Genomic DNA, 27345 nt, shown 5'->3' with positions numbered 1-27345 from the left:
TGAATTAATTAGCAAATGAATGAATGAATGAATGAATGAATGAATGAATGTCCATTTATGCTACAATTAATGTACATTCGGTGCCACCAAGTTGAGGATGGGTTCCTTTCAAGGTTTCTTCCTTATACCATGGCAGAGAGTTTTTCCTTGCCATAGTCACCACTGGTTTGCTCATTAGGGATAAACCTACAGAAGCTAAACTTATAGGCATTAACATAAAAAATAAACATTTTATAACCTATTTATTTCTGTAAAGCTGCTTTGGGACAATGCCTGTTGTTAAAAAAGCTCTAGAAATAAAACTGAGTTGAAATTTAATGTAAAATGTTTTGCTAGTATCAATTAACCACTTACTAAAATCTACTAAAATGTTTGTAATAAGCAAACATGTAGTTCAACTTCCTTTTAACACCACATTTTTTGTCCCACTGGCTCATATCCTTGACCTAGTCCTAATACTAAAACCTTGTGACCATGACCTCACACATGCAGTAAATCAGTTTGGCATTAGAGAAAAGGTCTACCTAAATAGGAAGACCTATGTGTACCTCTTCTGGGTGCAGGAATCGGTTTTCAAGGTGTATACCGACTCAACAGCTGTAACACTGCACAATCCCAGAAAATGCATTGCTCTCAATGAGGAATTTGATCTGCCTCCTGCTCCTCTGTGGCATCAAAATGTCCCTCAGCTAGTGAGGAAGGTATCCATGGTAACTATCTCCACAAACAATGATAGTGGCCTGGACTCTAATTTTCTGTCAATTTAATGCTCTCTGGTTTTTTTTCCCCTTTATAACTAGTCAAAGCCTTATATTTCAGGATGATAAAAGAGAGGAATGCAAGTCTCAAATGATTTGTCAAGACATGACAACAATTTATAGTTAAACCATAGTCAGATTATTTATATTTGTCACACATAAACTTTTCAACCACACTCTCAAAAATCTTGTATAGGTTGTATTACTTAATATGTTCATCTCTACAGTTTAAGGAAATGTATTTTTGTTTTCTTCCATCTTCACTCTTGCTAACAAGAGTAGACCCAGATGCATAATCCCAATAGTCAAGCAAACAACATTTAATATGCCGTCCCATAATAGCATAGAATATTCCTCGTGGCATAGCATCTATGTAAATGTAAACATTCTTGGCATTAATCATAATGGCAAATTATTGACAGATAGCCTCACAGATGAAGACTGTGGAATCCCCCACCACACTCACACACACACACAATGAAAACAAACAGGTTCTCAAATGTTGAAAAAAAAATGAGTGGTTACAATTTTCCGGTGCATTTACTCGAGACACTCATATATGGGTAAGAATGCTATGCCAAATTACATGATACTGACAGAAAAATGGCAAGTGTATCAGAAAATATCATTCACTGTATCTCACATTAGTACAAACAGAACAATGACACAACACTGCCACCTCTCTACCAGATGTGAGCCACAGTAAAAATGTATGTGAAATGTTTGTGTGAGTTGTGGCCCTTAGGTGTCCCAAATGTAGCTGAAACACCCCTATGACCCTTGATTTTACCTAAAACTGCAACCAGACAACAATAAACAACACTTTAAATCCCTTATTTCTAAGGCAAAGAATGAAAATGTTCCAGTTAGTAGCAACATTACAGCAGAATTATTTAGCAAAAAAAAAAAAAAGGCTGTATTGTGTTGTAAGTTATTGTCAGTTCACTTTGATATATAAAAAGAAAACACATGTAATTCCTGTTTCCCATCATCAATATGGAATCTACATAAAATACAATAATCAGACATAAAATTTAAACCACTGGCAGGTTGCATAAATAACATGAATTGATTTATGGAATGCATGAGGCAGTAGTTGAACAGTGAGGCCAGAAAAAATGGGGATCTGAGCAACTTTGACAAAGGCCACATTGCAAAGGAAGGACCGTTGAACAAGGTGGGTAAGGGTCAGAGTGCCCATGTTGACTGCTGCTGAAGCCAGTTTGGGTTTTGGGTCAATTCAAATCTAAAGTAATGGTGATAATATCTGGGTAACCTTACCTCTGAATCCCCACTTTTTCTTATCTCAAGGTACAACAACGCAAAATCAATACCCCTTCCCTTGTTATTTGTTTGTTTGTTTCTAACAAAAAATGAATTAATAAAAATTCCTGCCACATAACTGCAGTAAATCCTATAGCCACAGGCTGGATGTGGCTTTCCAAGAAGTAACCACAGCCCATATGCAAATATTTGATATGGCCTTTCTTTTCTACTGATTGAGGGAGTAAGGAGACAAAATCAAATGATCTGTGGTCAATAATTATATACATATCAACTGCACCTTACTAGTAGGTGTGCCTGATGAAACTGGCCAGCAAATTGCATATTCCTTTTGTTCCAACTGATGCACAAGTCAAGAGGCAAACCACTGGTTAATATTAATATAAATAGCTAAGCAAGACGCTTAACTACAAGTTACATAGAAAGTGTAATCTAACACATAATAAGGTTAAAAATTAAGGTTTATTATAAAGGGGTTGAAAGGGTATATTTGTTAAAAATTTTAAAAATACAGCTTGTTTTTAATTCCAAATGTCCATTACACAAGAGAGTGATGCGAAAGCAGCTGAACTCTTTGCCAAGGTAAATTATAAACCAATGTTAACCAATGTTTAAAAGGCCCTACAAATAAACGAACACATCCATGCATACAAATTAAACAGTAATTTACATTATTTGATTTTGAGATTTTAATTTATATATTGTCACAGAAAGCGCTTGCGAATGCACTTGGTTGTTATGCAGTCCAATAGTTAAAAAATAAGAACCTATTAAACAGTAAATAAAAGTATAAAATAATAATAATAATAATAATAATAATAATAATAATAATAATAATAATAATAATAATAATGAGAAAGGCTCTCTAACAGTTACATGTTTTCTGACACACGGGGGCAGTATACATCGCCAAATGAATGCCACTGGTTTCTGAAGATGAAGATCTGATTTTTGCTCTACAAAATGTAGTCTCTACAAAATAAATATATATATTGCCTGCATATTCTTTGCTTTTTATCATCAATGTATTATCAGTATATTAGAATGTCTCTAATCTATGGCTTAAAAGCCTTTTATTGTGTGTGGTACTATTAAAATATGAGTTGAGATCTGTCAAAACCTCAACACACCTTTGAATAACAAAACAAAGGTGTCACTGTTAAATAATTTAATGTTTAACTGGCATGCCATAAAGTGTTTTTTTTTTTTTTTTTCGTTTTTGGTCTATGGTGTTCCTGTAGAATGCATGGTATTAATTATTACCAAATTTTTCAGCGTTTTGTAAGACAGAATTGTTAAAGAATTATAGAACCAAAATAAATTCTTTGACACATTAAAACTTTAAATGTCCTATAATATTTGAAATTACTGATTAACTTTAAGTCTGGTCATTTTTTAAAGCGCTTTATTAAAAAAAAAAAAACTAAGTGTTATATTTAAACCTATATGTGAATGTTGGAAAAAAAACAGTTTTGTTCATTTGCAATAAACTAAAAACCTAATTCAGCAAAAGACAGTGAAGTGACATATCAAGTATTAGTCATCTGACCAAGAACGACTAGACGAGCTACACATTTCGGTATTGTATTGATTCCTTCAGCTTCAGCATTGCAATGTTCCAATTTTGTCACCCTTCACTAACAAGCCTTCTGAGTAAAAAGGTGGCATAACATCCACTGCCCCATAATCTACACAGGATCACACTGCAGGAAAACAAGCACTACAGCCAGTATATTTGGTCAAAGGTTATCTTGAGCACCAAATCCTTCCCAGCAGCTCCACACATGCTCATTTTGCACACACTTCACTTATGCTCTCTGCTCCTGCCTCCCACCCCCCACCCTGTTGGATCTGACAGCAGCATCCTTTATAAAGCCGCCCCGGCTGTGTGTGTAAAAAGCTGTGCCAGTGGAGCTACAGAAAGGTGGCAAGGACCATTCTGTTTGATTATTTGCCTTTGTGCCTTGCTTTGGACTATGAGCTTGGACATGTTGGCCAAAAAGGAGCGAAGAGGCAGGGATGTGAAAGGCATGCTGAAGAGGAACTGGGTTCTCATAGCAACCATCATTTCTGTGCTACTGGGTAAGGCTCTTACTCCATGATAAATCAGTCTGAATGTAAGGCAGGACAGGTGGCTTTGTAGTGATGAGCTGTATGTTTCCAGAAATTATTCTTTTGTCTTTCTGTTGCTGTGTGCTCAGTGGGTTTATTATGTGTGCTGCATGCAAGCATGCAATGACAGAAAAGCACCTCCATTCTTCTGCAGCTGCAGCATTCTCTCCCCCTCTCTATTTCTCCCCCCTTCTCTGTTCTTTTTTATCTCTCTACAGTGCTATTTGTCTGTGGTGTGGATATCATTTACCAGATCATGGTTATTCAAAAAATGCTGTTTGTCTTTTCCTATAGGATATCTTGGTCTTTTGTCGTAGCTTCACACCACAGTCGTGTGAATAAAGCACTGATGTTTTAGGTATTTCAGGTATGTTGTGTTCATAAGTGATTAGTTACTGATCAGCTTTCTCATGGTCTCAGTATGTGGGCGTGTCTCAGTGTGTCTGTCTGTGTAAGAGAGAGAGAGAGAGAGAGAGAGAGAGAGAGAGAGAGGTTGGAGTCCCAGTTTTACTTGGCTGTTCAAACATTTAACAGCCACCACAGAGAAGCAGGACTAGACTATAGTTTGAGACAATAAAATCTCTCTTTTTTAGCACACATTAACATCCACTGTTGTTCCTAATTTTTCTGTTAATGTTGAGCTTTTAAAAATATCCAGGACTATGAACATGACTGGAATGAAGGGCCTCACATACAGCATGAAATTATGTTCATTGCAACGGTTAATTGTATAAAAACCCATGCACAAAGGTTACATCAAATCATAGCTCCTATTCAATGGTTCCATGAGAATAGTTATACTCCCACATGAATGAGGAATACATGTACTATAAACAGTGGATGCCAAAGGATAACCCATGCAACAGTGGAAAACTTAACTTTGACACTGTTGAATTGTACCTAAAAACTTCGCTGTAATCACAAAGATTAAGATTCTGTGTACTCTGTAGCATTTAACTTATAGAATAAAATTGGTGGAAGAAGAAGAATCTGACAATCTGATGCAATGTAGAATAGGATGGGACCATTTTCATTACGATTCCTCTCAAAATTTAAACCGTAAGCCAGTTCAGGAAGTTTATACCTTGCCACTATAACCTTTTGTTTGTCCTTTAGGACATTGTCAATAATTGAAAATCAGTATATTAAAAAAGTGTACTGAATATATTTTTACATATTCATTTATTCGCTTGGGGTATATGGTGGCTTAGAGATTTATGGGGTGTTGCTGGATGGAGGTTTGAATTTCCACCTCCATCCTATGTGCTTGGAGTTTGCAGGTGGTCCCTGTGCTTTGGGTGTTTTCTTTGGGTACTCCGGTTTTCTCCTCCAGTCCGAAGATGTGTAGTCTGATTGGGATTTCCAAATTGGGTATATGTGTGTGTTTGTGGTTGGCAACTTGTTCAGGGTCTGCCTTGAGTTCCCTGGGATGAGTGCCAGACTTCTATAAGCAGTGTAGGATATGGATGAATGGAATATATCCACATGGAGGTCTTGTGGTTTCGTTTTTATATAAATAAATTTATATTTACGTTATTAATAAATATTCACAGCAGTTGTATTATGTGATCAAATTTTTAACATGTCAATATGCACATGGTGGAATGCATTTTCAAGTGTTTATACAAAGTGATTACATAGTCTTCATATATTCATGTGGAAAAAAGTCAAACGTAAAATTACAATCATTATTCTGTCAGGCATCCAGATTAAAGCTTTCCATACATCAAACCTAGCCAGATTTAAATATCTAACTAATAATTATCAAGGTTGTGTGGTAATAAGCATTAGTTGTGTTGCATTGTATTCGTGTTGTATATTGTCTATGTATTTTGTCTTTGTATTTTATAATATGATTAGATTAGAAGTATATTTTACAATGCAAAACAATATTTTAATACGTGAATATCCTGCTTTGCAACCTGCCACGTTTTTTGATGCAAAACCATGCTGAGTTCATACTTTGTGAACTATAAGATGCTCTAAATGTCATGATTGCCTCATAAAAACATAGTATTGCACAGTTCTGCATTTTTTGTATTGCCCTTCTGTCAATTAAGTAGTTCCTTTATTGCAGTTGTATAGTTATAGAGTCCTAAACAGCGATAAAGTCAACATGCAACATTCAAATCCTTAGCATATTACATTTTTTTTTGCCAAAATGATACCTCTTTCTATCTGCAATGGCGCTATGTGCCTAAATTTGTTATCAAGTAAGAAGTTTTATTAGGTTAATTAAATTCCTTTATCAAGACAGGGCTTGGTTACCAATTGGCAATTATATAGAAACTGCTTCATAATGTCTGACTATATGTGTATTAATCAAATCCACCTTTCAAAGTTCAGGCAGCACCACCTACCTAAAAGAAGTTTCAAGTTGGCTACACCTGTTTTTCACACTGTTTTGCATTTTGTACTTTTTTATATTTGTCAGTGTGTCATACAGTATCAGACACCAAATAAGCATGTTAAGTAATGATTACATAATAACTGAGCAGTATGAGATATGTGTGCGACAAGTTAGCAAAACTAGCTATTGTCAGAAACATTAGCATTGCAGCCCCAACAAAGAAGTAAGAACCAAAAAACAAACATTAACACCCAAATAACAGATCATATTGAGTTCAAACTTAAGAAAGAATAAAGTGAATGAGTCCAAATGTAAACCTAGGTCATATACAAACTTTAATTTACCAGGTCAGAACAATTATTATCCAGTAATCACTTTACTATCACCTAGGATTTAGAATACACCCTGAATGGGATGGCAATTCATCATAGGACATGGTCTACACACAGATTCACACCTCGGAGTATGTTTTTTAACAGTAATAAGATACAGTAAAACCTAAAGGAATCTTACATAAACACAGAGAAGATGTGAATCTCCACTTCACCAGGATCAAACCAGGGATATTATAGGGCATCAATGCTTAGTGGCCTCAAATATCAAAGCATATCAAGCAATATTCATGTAGATGAGAATGTACCCTGATTTGTGGTTGTAAAACCAGCATGTCAGTCTAGTTTATGGACTGCAGAAAGATTTCAAATTTATGGTTCATCCATTCAGTAATAAATAAAAAAGAGTAAAGAATTATAGGTTTGGATTTTTTTTAATGTGATAACAGCAGAACAGCAACATCCCAACATTTCCAGCACTTATAATTATATAATATATTGATATAATTATATATCAAAAATTAATAATATAACATAATTATATAACAATTTTTTTTTAAATGTAAGCGCTATAAAAATATCCAGTAAGAACAATAATCTAGCATCAGTTTATGCCAAGCACTTGAAGTCACAATTTAATATCTTGGGATTAGGGTATGCAAGGCTCATTCCTGTGTGATAAAGCTAAAAGAAAATTAGAGATTCCAAAGAAATTAATAAGTCTATAAAAAACTTTATTTAGTAGTCAAATGAACTCAGATATGCTGAGAAGATATTTACTGTAAATCAGTAGCAGTTTTTTTCAGTATGAGCACAATTCAGTGTCAGAATTTCATTCACATGAACATTTATCAGGCTTCAGTATGTCATTATACAAAGCTTGTAATTACTGCAGTGCTTGATGTTTTAATAAAGTAGCCATTTTGTCTACTTTGTCTACTAATATGTGCATAAACATCTGATGCCTTTTTTTTTTTCAGTAGATTGTCCTAATATTGTAGACGTTTGTTCTTGGTAACAGCTTAAGTGGGATTTGAACAGAAAAACAAACATACTTACCACAAAAGATATTTCCAGAATGCGTAAATATTATAAAGCAAAAGTTTGTGTGTGTGTGTGTGTGTGTGTGTGTGTGTTCTTTTTACAGGAACTGGTCTGGGTGTGTTAGTAAGGGAATATGCTGCACTCTCACACCTTGATAAGCAATACTTTGGTTTCCCAGGCGAACTCCTAATGAGAATGCTAAAGCTTGTTATATTACCCCTCATCATCTCCAGCATGATAACAGGTAATGATCTAGTGTTTATGGTATTTTCACTGGAAATTCTGTTTTATCAAATAAAAAATTAAAGAAAAATAGATGATGGACTTTACGCCACACTTGTATCAAATCAAGCCCAGTTTTTGAAATGCCAATTTGCACTTTTTATTACCCGGCAAAGTGATTTCAGTTGGAATGTAAACATCTGACAGGCCTCCATCTAATCTGATCTTGTTAAAGAGCCCTGTTAAAACTACTATGTACACCTTGTGAATTTCCTTTTGCAAAACAAAGGCCCAAAATGTTCCAGCTGGAGGTGGAGCTTATTTCCAGGGTGAAAAACATTCACCATTAAATTAACAAGATCTGCTGCATGGAATCACTGTGGATTACAGCTTTCCTTTGGAATTGCATGATTTATATTGGTCTAGAAATTAAAAATTTTAAACTGCACCTTTAAAAAAGACACAGTAGTAATAGATTCATAAATGAGAACTGTAGGTGTACCATGAATAATAATCTAAAACCTAAACATAATATTATTAAACTCTAAGTTCAAGTGGTATTCGTTCATATTGTGTAGATAAGCACAGTAACATTTCAGTATAGCCTTTAGTTGTAGTTATTTTTTTTAATGTGAAGGTGGCGTATTAAAAACCACTTTATCTACATGTAGTCAACTATGTAAGACGGACACTTGCTAACTTTTATTTAATTATCCACCATCTTGTGTATGCAGACATGCCTATGCTTCACCTACGTTTTTACACTTCATCAGAGTGACTGTTAACATAAATCAACCTCAATAACAATAATAACAACCATAATAATTACAATAAAAAATAGGATCAATTAATCAATAATTTTCAGTCTTTATCAGAGTGTAGAAAAAAGTAGTCAAGAGAAAGTCTAAGAAAAAGTCAGAAGTCATGTGAAACACTGGATTTTTATTTTTAATAAATGTAATGATAAACTTGCAGTGTACTCAGCTCTACTGAAAATAAACATTCAAGAAATGTTTGCTGCGTAATATACTGTTAATCTACACACTATCACGTTATCTAGTATGTAATACATCATTATGTGCTGTGATTGTCCTGATCATTGTCAGATTGATGTTTTAGTGGGTGTTGATAAATCCCACGATTGATATGGCTCAGCAAAATAATGCAGGTAAATTATTTTTAAAAAGTGTATTTGCTTTAAATAATGTGTAAGAGATAATGTATCATAGTCTCACTATGCAGAAATAATATTTTTTACTTTAGTGTGCAAATAAATCTGTTGCACAGTTTTTTCTATCAGTCTATTCGTTTTATATTTTTGATAATATATAGTTTGATTAAGTCATTGTTCAAAGTATTTTAATATTATAAAACATCTTGTCTGCAGGAGTAGCAGCTCTAGATTCAGAAGTGTCAGGCCGCATCGGACTCCGTGCAGTCATCTACTATTTATCCACAACAATCATAGCAGTCATTCTTGGTGAGGAAATAGGAATATAACCTTTTCAATAATTATGTTTTAATAAACATTTGTGTGTTTTACATTAAATCACTTAGTGCTAAATCTTATTATGCCCAACAGGTATAATCTTAGTAACAACTATTAAACCTGGAGTCTCTCAGACAGCAGACAATATTGATCGAGCTGGATCCACTCCAAATGTCACCACTGTAGACACTCTCATGGATCTTATCAGGTAACCAGTTATTATTTGGTCATTTGTAAACGTTTGCTGACAAATCAAATAACTGTTTACGTGTCTGATATTGGAGATGGCACATGCCACTTTTTCTTTTCTGATACTGAAACCTGTTCAAAAATTATTATCCAATATCGATTTCTTTTTTAAAAAACGACTACACTTTAAATGATTCTTAGCTTTTGGTTCTGTGGCTTCTGCTGTTATCACATGATCAACTTCGATTATGTTTGCTACAGAGTAAGAATGCATTTTCTGGTATCTTTCTGGTGTTTGCCAGGTGTGGATTCTGGGTATTTGACCAGTGCTATGTGATACCCATATTAAATAAAATGTTAAATAAAAAGTCATTTATGGTCTTTTGTTATTTCATTAGGAATATGTTTCCAGAGAATCTAGTGCAGGCATGTTTTCAGCAGGTAAATTATAGATCTTTTTTAAATAAATGAATGAATGAATGAATGAATGAATGAATGAATGAATGAATGAACGAACGAACGAACGAACAATGTAACCATGTTTTTCTCTTCTTTAGTACAAAACTCAGCGCAAGGAGATAGAATTGCCTGTTTCAAATACTAGCAATATAGCTACAACAACATTTCCACCTTTAACCACCATCTTGTCATCAGTTGCACAGGTAAGAGAGAAGAAATATTTTTTACCAAAATAATTCTAGCAACAAGCATCTCTAGTAATTTAAAGAATAGAGATATAAGTTTAGACAGTAGAACCCAACAATATAATTGACTGTCTGCCTACTTCTAACAGAACCTGACCAAAGATTATACTATAGTGGGCACGTACTCAGATGGCATCAATGTTCTCGGACTCATTGTATTTTGTGTTGCGTTTGGACTGGTCATTGGCAAAATGGGAGAACGTGGACGTATCCTGTTGGAGTTCTTTGATGCCCTGAATGAGGCAACTATGCGATTAGTCCAAATCATTATGTGGTCAGTACTTTTTTTTTAATGATTCGGTAAACAATATACAATAGTAATAAGTAATGAATGTGTTTTTAAATCGTACGTTCTGATGTCAGCTTTTTTGTTTTTGACTTTGTAGTTATATGCCAATAGGCATCCTATTTCTGATTGCTGCTAAGATCATTGAAGTAGAGGACTGGGAAATCTTCAGAAAAATGGGCCTATACATGGTAACTGTGCTTAGTGGGTAAGTATCTGCTGAAATGCTAGCAATCCTTTATTGATTGTCAGTGAAGTGGATTTACTGCTGCAGTCATGGTAGCCTTTTTTCGTCTACCATGCTGTGTTATATTGGCTGGCCCTGTCCCTGACCAGATAAGAACCAAGGACTTCTAAAATTGCTCAACCTGCGGCTATAGTAATAAGACCTTTCGATGGATGTACGCTCCCCTAAATTTCCAATGACATGAATAATGCTGCTGACCCAACAGCCGTGAGGAGATTCTGTAGCTGCAGCCAACTGAAGTGGAAAGGAAAGAGGCTAGAGAACTGCTGCCCGCTGAGTCATACCAAAAACATTTCGATTCTCACATAGCTGGATGGAGGATAGTGCTAAAAAATAAATACTGATATAAGTGCTGTCATGACCATGTTAAAATTGCAGTGTGTGCAGGAAAATGATCACTCCTCTGTAATCCATGCCATTACAACTTTCTTTTACTCTGATTAATGATTCCTCTTAGATAGATAGATAGATAGATAGATAGATAGATAGATAGATAGATAGATAGATAGATAGATAGATAGATAGATAGATAGATAGATAGATAGATAGACAGACAGACAGACAGACAGACAGACAGACAGGCAGGCAGGCAGGCAGGCAGGCAGGCAGGCAGGCAGGCAGGCAGATCGATAGATAGATAGATAGATAGATAGATAGATAGATAGATAGATAGATAGATAGATAGATAGATAGATAGATAGATAGATAGATAGATAGATAGATAGATAGATAGAGACATAACATTTTCATGAACATTACATGAAGTTTGTGGACACCTGGCAATCACTTTACATGTGGTTCATGCCCAAACTGATGCCACAAAGTTAAAAACAACAGAACAGAATGTCTCTTTATACTTTACCATAAAGAATTTCCTTCAGCAAAAATTTGGAGTGTAAGATTGTGAGAGCATTATTCTTAATCCTATTACACAATTTTGGGAGGAATGGGAAACCCAACCGGCCTGAGCCTCCTCACCCAACATCAGTGCCTGGCCTCGCTATCGTTCTTGTAGCTGAACAAGCACAAAATATCCCCATAGACATGTTTAGTAGATACCTGGCCCAGTAGATAGGAGGCTGTTGCATCCAACTTCACATTAATGCGTATGGATTTGGAAAGGAATATTCGACAAGCAAATATGGGTGTGATGGTCAGACAGTATTGTGTTTTGGTGTAAAATACAGTATTTCATTATTATTATTATTATAAAAGATAGTCAACTTTTTAAACTATTTTAAATTCAGTCTTTGCCCAATAATGCATGTTTCTAAGTTTTACTGCAGAACAGGCATTTTATTTTTTTCTTCATTGATTTATTCAAAATATTCACAATAATTATGATTTCACAGACTTGCCATCCATGCCATTATTTTCCTACCCCTGATCTACTTTGCCTTTGTGAGAAAGAATCCATTTACATTTGCTCTGGGGATGGCACAGGCTTTGGTAACAGCTTTAATGATCTCCTCAAGGTGAGCTTCAGCTTCTAATGTCATCTACAGTGCAGTCTATATGGTGCAAAAAGTAACTGCTAATCAGAGGTTAAATGTTTAAGGCATTTGTGTACCACAGTCAGCTGATGTTTTTACTTTGCTGTGACTACAAAATGCGTAAATAGCAGATGAAAAAAAAAGAAGTGTAACTGGGACAGTCTGTATTGTGTAGCTATTAAACAACTGATTAATCTAAACAGAGAGGTGAAATCTGTCTGTATTTAACACAGAGCAGAGGAAAAGAGAGATTCTAGTATTTTACTGGATTAGAGATAATTTTTATAATTGCATCTTTGCTAGCTTTGTTCTTTTTTATCAATATGTTTATGGTTATGAAATATTAAAATCAGAGATTTACGCAGAAATATTGTAAACTGTGACGTGAGAACAAGGATGATTATATTAACTATTAAACTGATTTTCTTCAGCTCTGCGACCTTACCAGTCACCTTCCGATGTGCAGAGGAAAATAATAGGATTGACAAACGGATCACCCGTTTTGTCCTTCCAGTGGGTGCCACCATTAACATGGATGGTACAGCACTTTATGAGGCAGTGGCGGCCATATTTATTGCCCAGCTAAATGGTCTTGACCTTGATGTGGGACAAATAGTGACCATTAGGTAAGTATAGCTTTAATTCCTTTCACATCTGGGTCGAATTTTCTTAGCGTGTAGCATCGTACTCTTAGCTAAAAATTATGTTAGTGGGATTTAAATACAACAGTGATTTTTACTCATTCATGTCTTGTTACTGAAAACCAGAAGACTCAGCATTGAATTAATTAATGCTACCTCTGCAGTATTACAGCAACAGTAGCCAGCATCGGAGCAGCTGGGGTCCCTAATGCTGGACTGGTAACCATGGTGATTGTGCTGACAGCGGTGGGCCTTCCTGCCAGTGATGTCACCATAATCGTGGCTGTTGATTGGCTTATGTAAGTATCTGAATTACTAATTAGATTCAGACCGATATTCATTCGAAACAACAGTATCAGAGAGAGCTGTATAAATCAGAACAGTATTTAAATACACATGATGTGCAGTGAGTAGCACTAAACTCTCTCTCTCTCTCTCTCTCTCTCTCTCTCTCTCTCTCTCTCTCTCTCTATATATATATATATATATATATATATATATATATATATATATATATATATATATATATATATATAATCAACTGTATACAAAGTAAATTGTGTACAGTCCATTGCTTATGAATATGAATATTCTATGAATTCACTTTCATAGAAACACCTGCATATGCTGATAATTGTATGAATATACAGATGTTTCTATTAAAGTGAAAGTGAGTGGTGAGTATATATTCATAAGCAATGGACTGTATACAATTTACTTTGTATATACTTTATTCATGTAATTACAACATATATAATTGGAATTATGACCTATATTACTTTTAGACACAGTATATGGGAAATTGTCCTCTACCATTATGCATGCTTTACTCATTTAATATAATAATATAATGTTGTAATTCAGTGCTTTTTTTTACTCAAACACAGATGATTACAAATCTGTATACGTGATGTCATGAAAGACCTGTCAAAAAGGCTGGCCACACATATTTTGTGTACCTTGTGCCCTTTAGTGTAGAGGGAGTGTGTGTAGGGTGTTAATCCAGTTCAAGGCTTAGAAGCTGGCATTAGGTGGTTTAATGGACCACATGAATGCCGACCTTTTCTAATCCTCACACGATGTTGCCATCGGAGGGGAAAATTAGAGCTTAATACTTGGAGATGTGAGATAGAGGGGGATACTCAAGTGGCCTGGATTGAAAAGTTAGCATTTTCAGGAAATAGCTAAGAAATAGGACACCCCTGAATTCTACACTTATTAAGGAGACTTATGCATGGTTAAAGCTTATACATATAGGATGGATCCAAAACTAAACATTCTTTGCATCATTTTTTTCAGTTTGAAATTTAACTCATTGTGAAACTTTCATTCTTTCCCCCTTCACGATTTTTTTTTTTAAGTGATCGCTTCCGCACTATGGTCAACGTGCTGGGGGATGCCTTTGGTGCTGGAATAGTCCAGAAGCTTTCAAAGCGAGAGCTGGAAAGGATGGACGTTACTTCTGATGTAGATGTGGCCAATCCATTTGCCCTTGAAACCACTCTGGATGATGAAGAGTGTGAGAAGAAATCTTACGTCAATGGTGGCTTCACTGTGGACAAGAGTGATGCGATTTCTTTTACAGAGACCTCACAATTTTAGGCCCCAAAACAGTTATGGATAAATTGAATTACCTCAGGAAGAAATCAGAGGTATAGAAAAAAAGAATTAATCAGTGCCATTACAAGGGGGAGGCTCATTCCGAAGGACACGTTTAAATGCAGACATTACCAATAGCTGTCATCACTGTTCTCACCCCACATTTGCCCTATTACTGTGCTGAACCTACTACTTTCTTTGTGCCAAGTCATTCAGGAGGAATTGAGGGAAAAAATGTTGTGAGTGCTTCCAAAATGTGTTGTCCTGTTGCCAAGAGATATGCAAAGGCTCTTTGTAAAACCTTTTTCTTACCTGCGCTGTGGTTTTTCAATGGTTTAATACTAACAGTCACTTGTGAAAATGCTGTAGATTCTGTTCTGCTTTAGAAGTATGTCCAATACATGTGATTTTTACTGTGCCAACAAAGCAGATTTGTGTATTCTGTATGTAACTGCAACAAAGAGCATGTCATTAACAAAACTAGTATATTTATGACCTGTAGTGTTAAAAAGCAATACGGTTCAGCCTGCTTGGCCATGTAATTGGCTTTTAGCAGGTTACTTTGCAGCATCTCTCCCTAAAAATCATAGATCTTACCCTACTGCCTGAACACGTGCTGTTGAGACATCAGCTATGAACATTGTAGATCTCTAACTTGTGCCAAAATGGAATGTTTTAGTATGAAGGAAGCTATTAACAATTAATGAAGTATTGCATGAAGCAATATGATGAACAACTCAGATGTGGCCTTCGAAGAATGAATGAATCCCGGATCATTTTATTTCACTCTCGGTAGCTATTTTATAGTGCCATTATCGCATGATAATGCCATCGATCTGGGAGGATGAAGGCAAATGGACTCCTCCTCCCATGCATACAAAGCATGCTACAGCCATGGAGCACGGCTTACTGTCTTAGAATTTCAATGAAAGGAGCCATTTCCATGTTTTTATTAAACGTTTTCATTTACCAAGTGTGTAGAAACATAATGTAAAAGCTACCGGGGACACTTTGCACAGGTGCAGAGAAAATATAAAGTGTAATTAAATATTCCCATCAATTTGACTACAGTTGATGTGGTTATACATTAGTGCCAATCAGTTTATTTTGTTTTTACTCGATATACACTGTATATACACTGGATGTACTCTGGATTCGTGGGCTGGGCTGGAAGTGCCTGAGAAAATGGTTGTTATGATGATAGATGTAAAATATGTGAACCAGCATTTACATTGTATAGGCTGTTCAAAGCACATTTTTTTGTCAGAGTTTCAGTCAATTACAGTCAGTTAACCTACTGTTTAACTTAACATGTTATGTAACTACAGATGAATAAAATACAGCAAAATATGAGTGTACACTTTTTGTGCTTCCTTGATTGCTAAATTTATTACATTAAAACATGTTTATAAAAAGCATGAATCGAAGAAAGGTCAGAGATATCATTTTAATTTATAGAATTGTATTTGACTACATTTATTTACAAAAAAGGACAGGACAGAATATTATGAAAACATTTCTTGTCATATCTACAGTGCGAAAAGTTTGGAAAAGTTTGGAAACACAGTCTCTTATAGTTTTTAAGAGACATGTGCATGTTACTTTTGTTTATTTGTGACAAACTAGGCCATTTAAGAGTATGAAGATTACTCTGACCAAACAAATACTGTATATCAATGTACAGATGTTAATCTTCATATCATTAAAACATCTTCCCTTAACAGCTTAACACAAACAGAACAGTTTGTTTTTTAAAAAATGTAGCTGATACACTTCAGCTAAAATGCCAATTGCGAAACTAGCCAAAGCTACTAATCACTAATTGAGGATCAGTGGCCTTGCAATCCAGTTCATCCCAGAGCAGTTCAAATGAATGTAAGTGCAGTGACTGGGCAGGACATTCCATGATAGATAACACTCCATCTGACGGTTTGCTTTCTAAATAACACTTACAGTATGGAACTTGGACGTATTTGAGTCATTGTTTTGTTGTATGGCGTGACATTGTAGTATGGAACAGTAGCCATAGTGGTTCAGTATTCCTCACCCGAAAATAAGTCTAATATAGAATAATAATATTCTCCAACCTAAAAAAAACACAAACCATTAAGCTTTCTCCTACATCTTCCTCCATCTTCTCCAAGTTACAAAAGTATTTCTGTTAGAGCCAAAAATGTCAAATTTGACTCAATTCTCCACAACATTTTCTTTGATTGATTCACTGTCCAATTTTGTGTGTTTTTGCCTTTTGCCTATTTTGATGCATTTTAACAAAAAGAACATACATGTTGCTTAGAAACAAAAATAAAAATACCTGGTGATTCCAAATTTTGGACGCTGGATGTAATGAGATGATAACACCTACAGACCCAGCAATATTAGATTAAGATGGACAGTTAGAGTTATACTATTACTTATTAATGGTCTTAAAGGCAACGCAGCAGAGTTTTGCTCAAAATTAAACCTGTCTCTTTCTCTTTCTCTCTCTCTCACCACCTTACTCTACAGAATGACATTTTCAAAGCCAATTTTCTATAATTAAAATACTAAAACAAATACTGTATATAAATGTACAGATGTTAATCTTCATATCATTAAAACATCTTCCCTTAACAGCTTAACACAAACAGAACAGTTTGTTTTTTAAAAAATGTAGCTGATACACTTCAGCTAAAATGCCAATTGCGAAACTAGCCAAAGCTACTAATCACTAATTGAGGATCAGTGGCCTTGCAATCCAGTTCATCCCAGAGCAGTTCAAATGAATGTAAGTGCAGTGACTGGGCAGGACATTCCATGATAGATAACACTCCATCTGACGGTTTGCTTTCTAAATAACACTTACAGTATGGAACTTGGACGTATTTGAGTCATTGTTTTGTTGTATGGCGTGACATTGTAGTATGGAACAGTAGCCATAGTGGTTCAGTATTCCTCACCCGAAAATAAGTCTAATATAGAATAATAATATTCTCCAACCTAAAAAAAACACAAACCATTAAGCTTTCTCCTACATCTTCCTCCATCTTCTCCAAGTTACAAAAGTATTTCTGTTAGAGCCAAAAATGTCAAATTTGACTCAATTCTCCACAACATTTTCTTTGATTGATTCACTGTCCAATTTTGTGTGTTTTTGCCTTTTGCCTATTTTGATGCATTTTAACAAAAAGAACATACATGTTGCTTAGAAACAAAAAAAAAAAATACCTGGTGATTCCAAATTTTTGGAGACGCTGGATGTAATGAGATGATAACACCTACAGACCCAGCAATATTAGATTAAGATGGACAGTTAAAGTTATACTATTACTTATTAATGGTCTTAAAGGCAACGCAGCAGAGTTTTGCTCAAAATTAAACCTGTCTCTTTCTCTTTCTCTCTCTCTCACCACCTTACTCTACAGAATGACATTTTCAAAGCCAATTTTCTATAATTAAAATACTAAAACAATTACTGTTAAAAAATTGTTCATTAAAATAAATCATTAAATCATGGTGAGGAAGGTTGTTAAATAAACAAATCTCATACATTCAATTTTGTTCTGTAACAAAATAAGGTCATCCTCACAAACCTGTGTTATGTTATCAATGCCACAGGACGACGACTTGCTGCAACTTCTGCTGATTTACTATGTGCACACACAAGGCCTTGCACTCTCCAGCAAGGTCCTTTATCCAGAACTGTCTGGGATGCAACACCTTTCCGGAACTATAGTTGTTATCAGGCATAACATCACATCTTTCCCCCTTTAAAAGTAAATAACTTTAAAACGTGCTCAGTCCTAGAATTTACGCTCTTTTCCACGATCAGCATTTGTGTCTTTAATAGCTGTCCCTTTGTTTCAGAGTCACCAGGCAGCTTCCTTTGACATGAACATCCTCACCTGTGTATCCTGTTACTTTTATTTTTGTTGAGTGTATTTTGTTTTTAACTTTAACTGTAGACATCCATAGACAACAGGGTAACTTGTGCACCCGTATCTTATTAGAATGAAATGACTGTCTCGTTACTGTACAGTCAGTGGTACAATCCATTTAGCTTTGTCTGTTCTGTTTGTTCAAACAGAATCAACAAAGAATTTCTCAGGCTGCTCTTCGACTTTGTGCTTTTTTCTTTGCAACACTTTGCAAAATGATTATTCTTCCTTCAGCATTTAAAGATCTTTCCATAAGGAGGACAAGATCGTGGTATGTGTCCCGCCACATCTGCCACACTTTTTGGGGGGTTTTGCTCAATGCTGACTTTGTTTTGTTGGTTGATTTGTGTTCTGTTATACTCTCTTTTTAATGCATGTACTGCAGAATAATCTCTATGCAGTTCCTTGGCTTGTGCATGAGTTATTTCAGCAGCTCTACACATGTTGACAGCTTTCTCTAGTGTCTAAGCTGGTTCACATAACAGTCTTTCCCTGAGACCATTATCAGGAATCCCCCAGACTTTTCTGTCTCTCACTAGTGAATCTCTTAAATCTCAAGTCACAAGTCTTACTTAGTGTGTGTAGTTCAGCATGGTATTGGTCAAAAGTCATTCCTTGTTTCTGTTCAGCAGAGAAAAATTTGAATCTCTCAAACGTGACATTTTTGCTAGTCACAAAGTATTCTTCAAACTTCGTCATGAGACCAGTCAGTGTTAAATTAGCCTTGTCAAGTCGAAAGCTTTTATGTATGTCGAGTGCATCCTCACTTATCACATGCAGAAATATTGATGCCTTAAACTTCTCATCTCCACCTGCACCACTGACAGTAGGATAGATGTTGAATCTCTGCTTAAAACCTTTCTAGTTATCAGCAAGATTACCGACAAGCTGCATAGGCGTTGGTGGATTTAACTTCTCCATAACGAGAAAACACTTGTTCTCTTACTTTGTTTCAACCATGTCTTTTCGCTCCATGCAGGTCTCACTCATCATGGGTCTGGTCTCGCTGGTGGTTTAATCATTAACTCTCCAGTGTTCACCAATCCTTATTTCTGACACCATGTTTTTGTATTAATTGTATGCAACACCTCACTGGAACTATAGTTGTTATCAGGCATAAAAGCACAACCTGGGCAGTTTGTAGGTTAGTGCTTAAGGCAATAGACTTTGGATCTGAAGGTCATGAGTTTTCACCCCAGCCACACCAAGCTACCACTCCTGGGCTCCCGGGCAAGGCCCTTAACCCCATAGCTGCTCAGTTGTACGAATGAGATCAAAGTAAGTCGCTCTGGACACGCGTGTCTGCCGTAAATGACCTCTTTCATTTGTTCTTGTACTTTTATTTTTGTCTGAAGAATTGAATGGACTGTCACAGAAAACACAGATCAATTTTTTATTCTCAAAAAAAAAGTTAAATGTACACACACACACACACACACACACACACACACACACACACACACACACACACATACCCTGAATGAAAGCTGAATCAATTCACAGTAGTCAAATGTGCAAAGATTTAGCTAAAATGTTTCAGATCTTTGATTGAGAAAGGAGAGAAAAACTGAATTAGATACAGCTTGCTGATCTGATAAGCAGCATGTCAGGAATTCTTACAAAAGGGTCTCATATTTTAGAACGAGACTGCCATTTTGTACTCTTGCTCCCAGAAAGTCTTGGGTTGTGATATGGACCTGCGTTCTAGCACCTCGTCTCTTTCAGATTTCGTTACACCCTGCCATCAGACAAGAAACATTGTGTAACATGGCACAGATACAGCAATAAAATGTGTAAAATGTGCATTACTCACGTAGGCCAGTCTGTGCACGGCTCGGGGAGAAGTGAGGAGATTGTGCACTCGCTCCTGAACCTCTTCCCATGAATTTGGTGAGTTCAAGACAAAACTGTTGAAATATATTGTGCAGTATTTAACATATTTATAGCTGACACGCAAATGTTTAGACCAATTTAACTCACCAAGCCATCTAAGCCTTTTAATGAACACATTTTAAAAAGCTGTTGTTATTAAACAAATACAAACGAATCATTACTTATATCATGAAGATTTCAGGATAAAGGCATGAGTTCGGTCTCCTGTAAGGCTGCTTTGTAACAGCTAGGCATTGCAGGACAATGACTCTAAACACTTTGCCAACACAACAAAGGACTTCATCAGGGGAAAAAGTGGAAGGTTTAACACTGACCAAGTCAATTAACAGAGCTAAATCCAACTGAGCAGCATTTTACCTACTGATGAGGAGACTGAAGGGAAAAAAAATCCAAAACAAACAATGACTGGAAGGAGCCTGGAAAAGCATTTTAAAAGGAGAATGCAATAGTTTGGTGATGTCTGTCAGGCACCAGCTTGTTGAAGCAATTGTAAGCAAGAAATCTGCAAACAAATATTAAGTGCACTTTAATTGAGGATTTTTGTTCCAATACTTTTGCTCAAATTGTCCATCAAACATTTGGAAACACCTGGACTTTTATGGTTTTTGAGAGCTGCAGGCATGTAAAAAAAAAAAAAAAAAGCAAACTAGTTAATTTAACACTACAAAGATTTACTTTGATCAAGGAAATATATAAATAGAATATAAATAGAATATATATATATATATATATATATATATATATATATATATATATATATATATATATATATATATATATATATATGTAATGAAACGGAAGAGTGGAAGAGCTGATGACAGAAGCATATAAAAAAACACACACACACACACGTCCACTCAAACCTGTTCAACTTCGGGTGAGCTAGTGCATATGAGCTGGGAGATCCCTTATTTCCCACTAGACGACTACGCTGGGACAGTTCCTCTGTGTTGTCAAGGAGATCATCTGTGTCTGAGGACTTATCATCAGGGAGCTGAAATAATAAGCAGACAAAGGGGTCATTAGTATGTCAGGACTTGTCTACAAGGGATTCCACCAGGGAAACAGAGATGACAAATGATATACAGTGTTCAATTAAGTGCCACACAGCTAATGTAGTGTACACCTAAGATAATCTGTATAGCTGCAATTTAACTCTCCAGACTGCATGTCTAAATAAATTTTTTGCGTCACCTCAAAAACACTTCTAAGTTCCCAAATCTGCTTTCTGACAGATCAATTAACAAAAGGTTCATTAGAAACATTTAACAGACTAACCATAACATACCTATTAGTACCACAACATTACTATTATTAAACCTTCAAAATAATGGCTTCAAAGTCTGACATGCACACTGCACACACCACTGAAGGACAGATAGGAGCACTTTTACTGATAGCTATCAAGTGTGGTTAAAAGAAAAGCTGTGCTTGCCATTATTTTGTAATTTTATCTAAAACCAGACAAAATGTCCAGTTCTGTCATTTGTCCCTGCATGTACCGTACTATTAATGTTTTTCTGTTGCTTTGGTGCGTTTCTCAGATCAGAAAGGAAATTCTCAAAACTACTTGTTTAACCTTCACATCATTTAGTCATTTGTACCATAAGAACATTTCTTGTTGCTTTGATCAAAGAAAAAAAATGCTTTTGTACATTCATTTAATTAATTGTGTACAATTATTTACTGTTTCCTACATTATCAGTTGTTTATTTTCATGTTGATCAAAATATATTATACTGGTTTCACCTGAATAGTCTTAACCCCCAAATCATCTCATCAGATTCATTGTATAAGTCATTGAATGCAAAATGGTTAAACCAGTTGTCATCATCTGTCATCTAAAAAATTCTATTCAACTTTTTTTTGGTAAATGTTTCTTGAATTGCTGAATTGTGCAGATGAATCTTAAATATCACTAATGAAGCAGAGTGTATGGCATCAGATCAACCAATAATCAACTAGATCTCTAAAACAGGTCAAAGGTGAATCTTGTGAACCTTCAATTGGAGAGTGTATACAGACAGAGCAAAACAAAGAATTATAAAATCTGAACATGGATGAACAACTAAGAAATGAAGGGACACTTGTACAGTACAGTAAAAGTGTGAATCCTGTCCGGTCTAATGCAATCAATATTAATCAAATATGCAATCAAATAAATGAATTTGTGCTGCTGAAATTCATAGATACCGTACAGAAGAAATTACAATTTTGTGCATTTTCAATCACTGCAATCCAAACCATAGTTTATATCAAGAAATGCAGAACTTACTGACAACATGACTAAACATTTTAATGATCTTGTTTGTGAACAATGAAAAATGGGCTTTTTTTCATTCTGATGGGAATGAGATTTTCATTAACATAAATACTTACTTTTGAGAGATGAACTAAGGATTTTGGAGAAAAGTACAGTAATCCAATGTGTTGTGCTGTTTGTACACATTGGTAAGAGAATGCACTTACTGGTTTGCAAATATTTAGGATGATTCAAGAAATGATCCAAAGCAGCTGAGAAAAACTGTAATACATTATTTGCTTGCTTACTTTCTCTAAAGGGATTATAAAAAGGACTTGTGCTGAGGCAAATGAGTGATGATTCATACGTACAATCTGCATGGTGCTAAAGATTGGACACCAAAGATATCTTTTGCTGTTTAAGTACATTTGTGGTCAAGGGCAGCACATAAGACACTGAAGACAAGGAATGTTCAGTTCTGACAATTATGTGTTGCAAGTCGTGGTAACAGAATCACACAATATTCTGTTCACTGCGTTGCTGTTGTACTAGATATTGTGTATGTACATGCTGTCATGCCTTTAGTGAGTACTGAAACCGGTTATTGTTTGACACTTATTCCTCTGCCCACTTGTACATAATGTGTTTCTTGTCTGATCATTTGTTGGCTAGTTTTTTCTGTAACTTATTTGCAATACGTGTGGTTAAGTGATTGTCTCCTCATTGAGCTCCAGTCATATTTTGTTTAGTTGAACTTGTATTTGATACATAGATACATATACTTGTTTATGATTAGAATGACAATAAAGCTCTTTGCTACTGAATATATTACGGTTAAAATATGAAAATCTTCACCTAGCGAATGAACGATGTGGTTTTGTATAAAAATTCCTGTGCAAAAATGTACAAGCTTAATTTAAAATCAAATATAATAAAATGGGTTAAGTGATCATGCCCTGATCATGACCTCTGGGGTAGAAAAACAATAATATATAATACAATATATAACTAGTAAATGTGTTAGCTATTGTTACTACAGTAGTTTCCTATTCTATTAGCTGTAATGCACTTTGTGCCCCCTGCTGGACACTACTCTTTATAACATGATATTATTATAATCATTATTATACATGAAATTATGACGCAATTGTTTGTGTACTATAAGCACACAATACTTACATGTTCATTTAGATTTTCAGTGTTGTTCCAGCTTGAAGGACTGCTTCTGAACGGGGAAAGGGAACGGGATCTCAGCATCTCTGTGCTCCTGAAGCCTCTTGGTTCTGAAAAGCAGCAGTGACGTCTGGACGACTTTGCTCTTTTTCTTGTTATTATTTTCTGGTAATTAATAAGGAGACAGTGGCAGGAGAGATTGTTTATATTAATCAATGCTGCTTTACATTATCATGGTTAAGGCCTTTAGAAAGCAAGCATATTGCACAAGGGCTATACCACAGGGGCATTCTGGAAAAGATCCCGCTCAGAGCACTCAATGATTTTCGTTCTGGTGGAGAACTCTAACTTTGGAGAAATACCCTATGAAGGAAAAAGCCAGAAAAGTCATTATTACATGTTCTGCATTTTAATTTTCATTCAAGTTAAAAATATCAAATGCATTCATTCAAACACCAACACAAATAACTGAGTTTCTCAGATAAGCTAAACCGGGATAAAGTGTTTACTACAGACAAATAAATGATTTATGATATTAATCAATCATATTCCTTATTCCTGGCTGGGAAAAAGCATGAATTCCCATGTTTGTAGATCAGCTGTTTATTTTGTGGTTCCTACCATTACCCAAATGACACCAAAATCTTCAGTCCTACTGTGCAGTACGGTGAAAAAATGCTAACTGGGTATTATTACTGTTGTAGGAGCTCCTTCCAATTTACCACATTACACGTGTCACACACTTTTTCCATCCAGGACTGTGAATGATGAATCAATGTAGGTTTTTTTTTAAGAAATTCACATTTCACAAATGTTCACTCACATTAAAATAGTGATCCTGCCTTAATATTTACTTTGACTTCTGATGTGCCTCAGTTCATTGTACAAAAAGTCACATAGGCGAATATTCTGTCGTTCAGTCATATAGACGTATTAGGATTGCTGTCATGTGTACTTTCGAGAGAATTCTTTGAACTGAGAAAAATGTTAGCATTCTCTTAAATCTTTTTTATTAAGAGAACAGAGGAAAACTGTCCACTGTAGTCTATTTCATATTAATAAAACTGACATTCAAAAGAACTGGTATCAGTATTGCTATCAATATCGGTACTGGTCTTAGATCAACTTTATACTTTGTAATACTTTGCATTAGATCAAAAAGAAAATAAGTGGTATCTCCCTTCCCTAATAGGAATATCTGACACTTCTACACTAAGGTGTGTTTGACGTGAAAGAATATTGGAGCACATTTTACTAGGAATTCATGCAGAAAAACCAATTCCAAGGGGTTCACATTTTCCCTTGCAGTTCCAGCATGTAACTTACAGGGAAAGTGGGGTCTCTGGTCATTAGCACTTCACGGTCTTCGCCAGAAAAAGACGGCACCAGCTTAGGCTCTGGGAAAAGGAAACTTCTAGCATCAACCTGATATTCAGCCAACACATCTCCACCTGCAAGAAAAAAAAGAAGTGACAATACTATATACATAGTATATAGATACAATATAAATACAATATTACTGGATATATTTTCAGGGCTCTCAATTCCCATTACATTTTGTCCATGAAAGTAACATTATATATCAAGTGGCAGAATTTACCTGGAGGAATCAGCTGTATGAGTTCAACTCTAACAGTTTGACCTGCAGTAGAGAAAACAGGATTGCGTACGCTAGTTTTTACAATTGATATTAGTGGGTGGACAGTGGATTAATAGATATCTAATAATAGCTCGTTTGAACTGAAATAGTGGTAAATCTTTTGTACATTGAAGCATCTCAGCAACATCTGCAGGATCAGTGGTATACTTGAATATCTGCAAAGAACATAAAGCAGGTCAGGGAATAGACACCGTTTTAAAAACAAGCCTTAACGAGGGCAAATGTCCACATTAACTGTGAAACCTTGTCAAATGTCATTTTTGTTTTAAACAGCAAGGGGAACACAGCTGGTAGACACTGTGACATTCTGTACTGGTTCATCAGGCACACACTGAGGTAAATGTCATCCTTTGCTGGTAGGTGCACTCCAGGACAGGTCACCTACAAAAAGAAAAATACATAGGCATCTGAAACACAGATTCCCAACTCTGGTCCTGGAATACCCCCATCTTCACCAGTATTTATTTTGCATGTGTTGCATGTGCATGTGTCCCTGTACAACAGGGAAATCTGTCAAAAACACCTGCAGGCTTTGTTTGGATCATAGGTTGGGAACTTTTAGCCTAAAGAAAACACAACACTATTGGCTGAAATCCAAATGGCTCTACAGCAGAATTGTAGTTAGTATTATTGAGTAGGTCATGGTTCCATACCTAGTGCACTTACAGAGGGCGTACAAAGTCAAATAGGACTGGACCATTATCATGGTATTTTAATTGCCATCCAAAAGTCTATTGATAGTTGATTATTATATATTTATTGTCCCGAATACTTAACTTTTTTTTTTTTTTTTTTTTAGATTTAGCCTGTAGAAAAACATGTAATAACTTCATAGAAAAAAATATATGTATCTCTATAAATCTCCATGCTGAATAAAACTCTAAATGCAGCTTACCGCTTTAATGTAAAGTTCAGCCTCCACTTTGATTGCTTTCTGAGGCATTGCTCAAATATATCAAATACTTCAATAGTTTGGATATATACTCGAGAAACCTAAAACATTGCCATTTTTAGCGTTAAGCCGGCGATGTGAATTCATTGGAGCGTCGCGTTTCCATGGTATTTCATTTATTATTTATATTAGAGACTTTTATTTTCTCTTTAACTAGAAAGTAAACACCGGAAGTTGGAATATGGTTCCTGGGATTTGTAGTCCTTGTTGTGTGGCCTTTTTCAACAGCTTGCATACAAATAGCTGTTTTGATCATTTTTTTTTTTTAAATGATGGTTTTCTTTTACTTGGAACAAATTTCAGATGCTGTAATCCAATCCAATGGTGTAAGTTAGTGCAAAAGTGTGGTCCATTAATTAAATACAAAAAAAGCAATATTGTATATATATATATATATATATATATATATATATATATATATATATATATATATATATATATATATATATGTGGTGATTGGGGCAGACTTTAATGGGCATGTAGGTGAAGGGAACAGAGGTGATGAGGAGGTGATGGGTAGGTATGGTTTTAAGGAGAGGAATGTGGAAGGGCAGATGGTGGTAGATTTTGCTAAAATGATGGAAATGGCAGTGGTGAACACTTATTTTAAGAAGAAGGAGGATCATAGGGTGACGATAAGAGTGGAGGAAGGTGCACACAGGTGGACTATGTGCTATGCAGGAGATGCAACCTGAAGGAGATTGGAGACTGTAAGGTGTTGGCAGGGGACAGTGTAGCTAGACAGCATCGGATGGTGG

General features: G+C 35.5%; 2 protein-coding genes across 4 annotated transcripts; one reads left to right on the top strand and one right to left on the bottom strand.

The window, feature by feature from the left end:
* Window positions 1-3878: 3878 nt before the first annotated feature.
* On the top strand, window positions 3879-16108 carry slc1a1 (solute carrier family 1 member 1). The gene is made up of 12 exons (XM_046852451.1): window positions 3879-4124; window positions 7984-8124; window positions 9490-9582; window positions 9685-9799; window positions 10179-10221; window positions 10338-10442; window positions 10574-10758; window positions 10871-10978; window positions 12370-12492; window positions 12942-13136; window positions 13316-13450; window positions 14513-16108. Exons 1-12 carry the CDS (start codon window positions 4019-4021, stop codon window positions 14751-14753), a joined length of 1590 nt encoding a protein of 529 aa, XP_046708407.1. The 5' UTR covers window positions 3879-4018; the 3' UTR covers window positions 14754-16108.
* Window positions 16109-20093: 3985 nt separating this feature from the next.
* On the bottom strand, window positions 20094-26686 carry spata6l (spermatogenesis associated 6-like). Of its 3 annotated transcripts, XR_006926251.1 has the most exons (11): window positions 26531-26686; window positions 25879-26016; window positions 25742-25790; window positions 25576-25617; window positions 25302-25426; window positions 24255-24338; window positions 23982-24140; window positions 21424-21554; window positions 20722-21062; window positions 20481-20574; window positions 20387-20405 (listed from the first exon to the last, which is right to left on the bottom strand). XR_006926251.1 is itself a non-coding variant. In XM_046852447.1 (10 exons), exons 1-10 carry the CDS (start codon window positions 26576-26578, stop codon window positions 20304-20306), a joined length of 972 nt encoding a protein of 323 aa, XP_046708403.1. In that variant the 5' UTR covers window positions 26579-26686; the 3' UTR covers window positions 20094-20303. The 3 variants fall into 3 exon arrangements, 2 of the variants coding, with proteins under 2 accessions (XP_046708403.1, XP_046708404.1); XM_046852447.1 differs by lacking the exon at window positions 20722-21062 and having other exon boundaries at window positions 20094-20405; XM_046852448.1 differs by lacking the exons at window positions 20387-20405; window positions 20481-20574 and having other exon boundaries at window positions 20638-21062.
* Window positions 26687-27345: the final 659 nt, after the last annotated feature.

Source organism: Silurus meridionalis, chromosome 6 (assembly GCF_014805685.1).
Source record: "Silurus meridionalis isolate SWU-2019-XX chromosome 6, ASM1480568v1, whole genome shotgun sequence".
Classification (NCBI taxonomy): Eukaryota; Metazoa; Chordata; class Actinopteri; order Siluriformes; family Siluridae; genus Silurus; species Silurus meridionalis.
The sequence above is the reverse complement of the archived record's forward strand: the minus strand, read 5'-3'. Positions and strand labels throughout refer to the sequence as shown.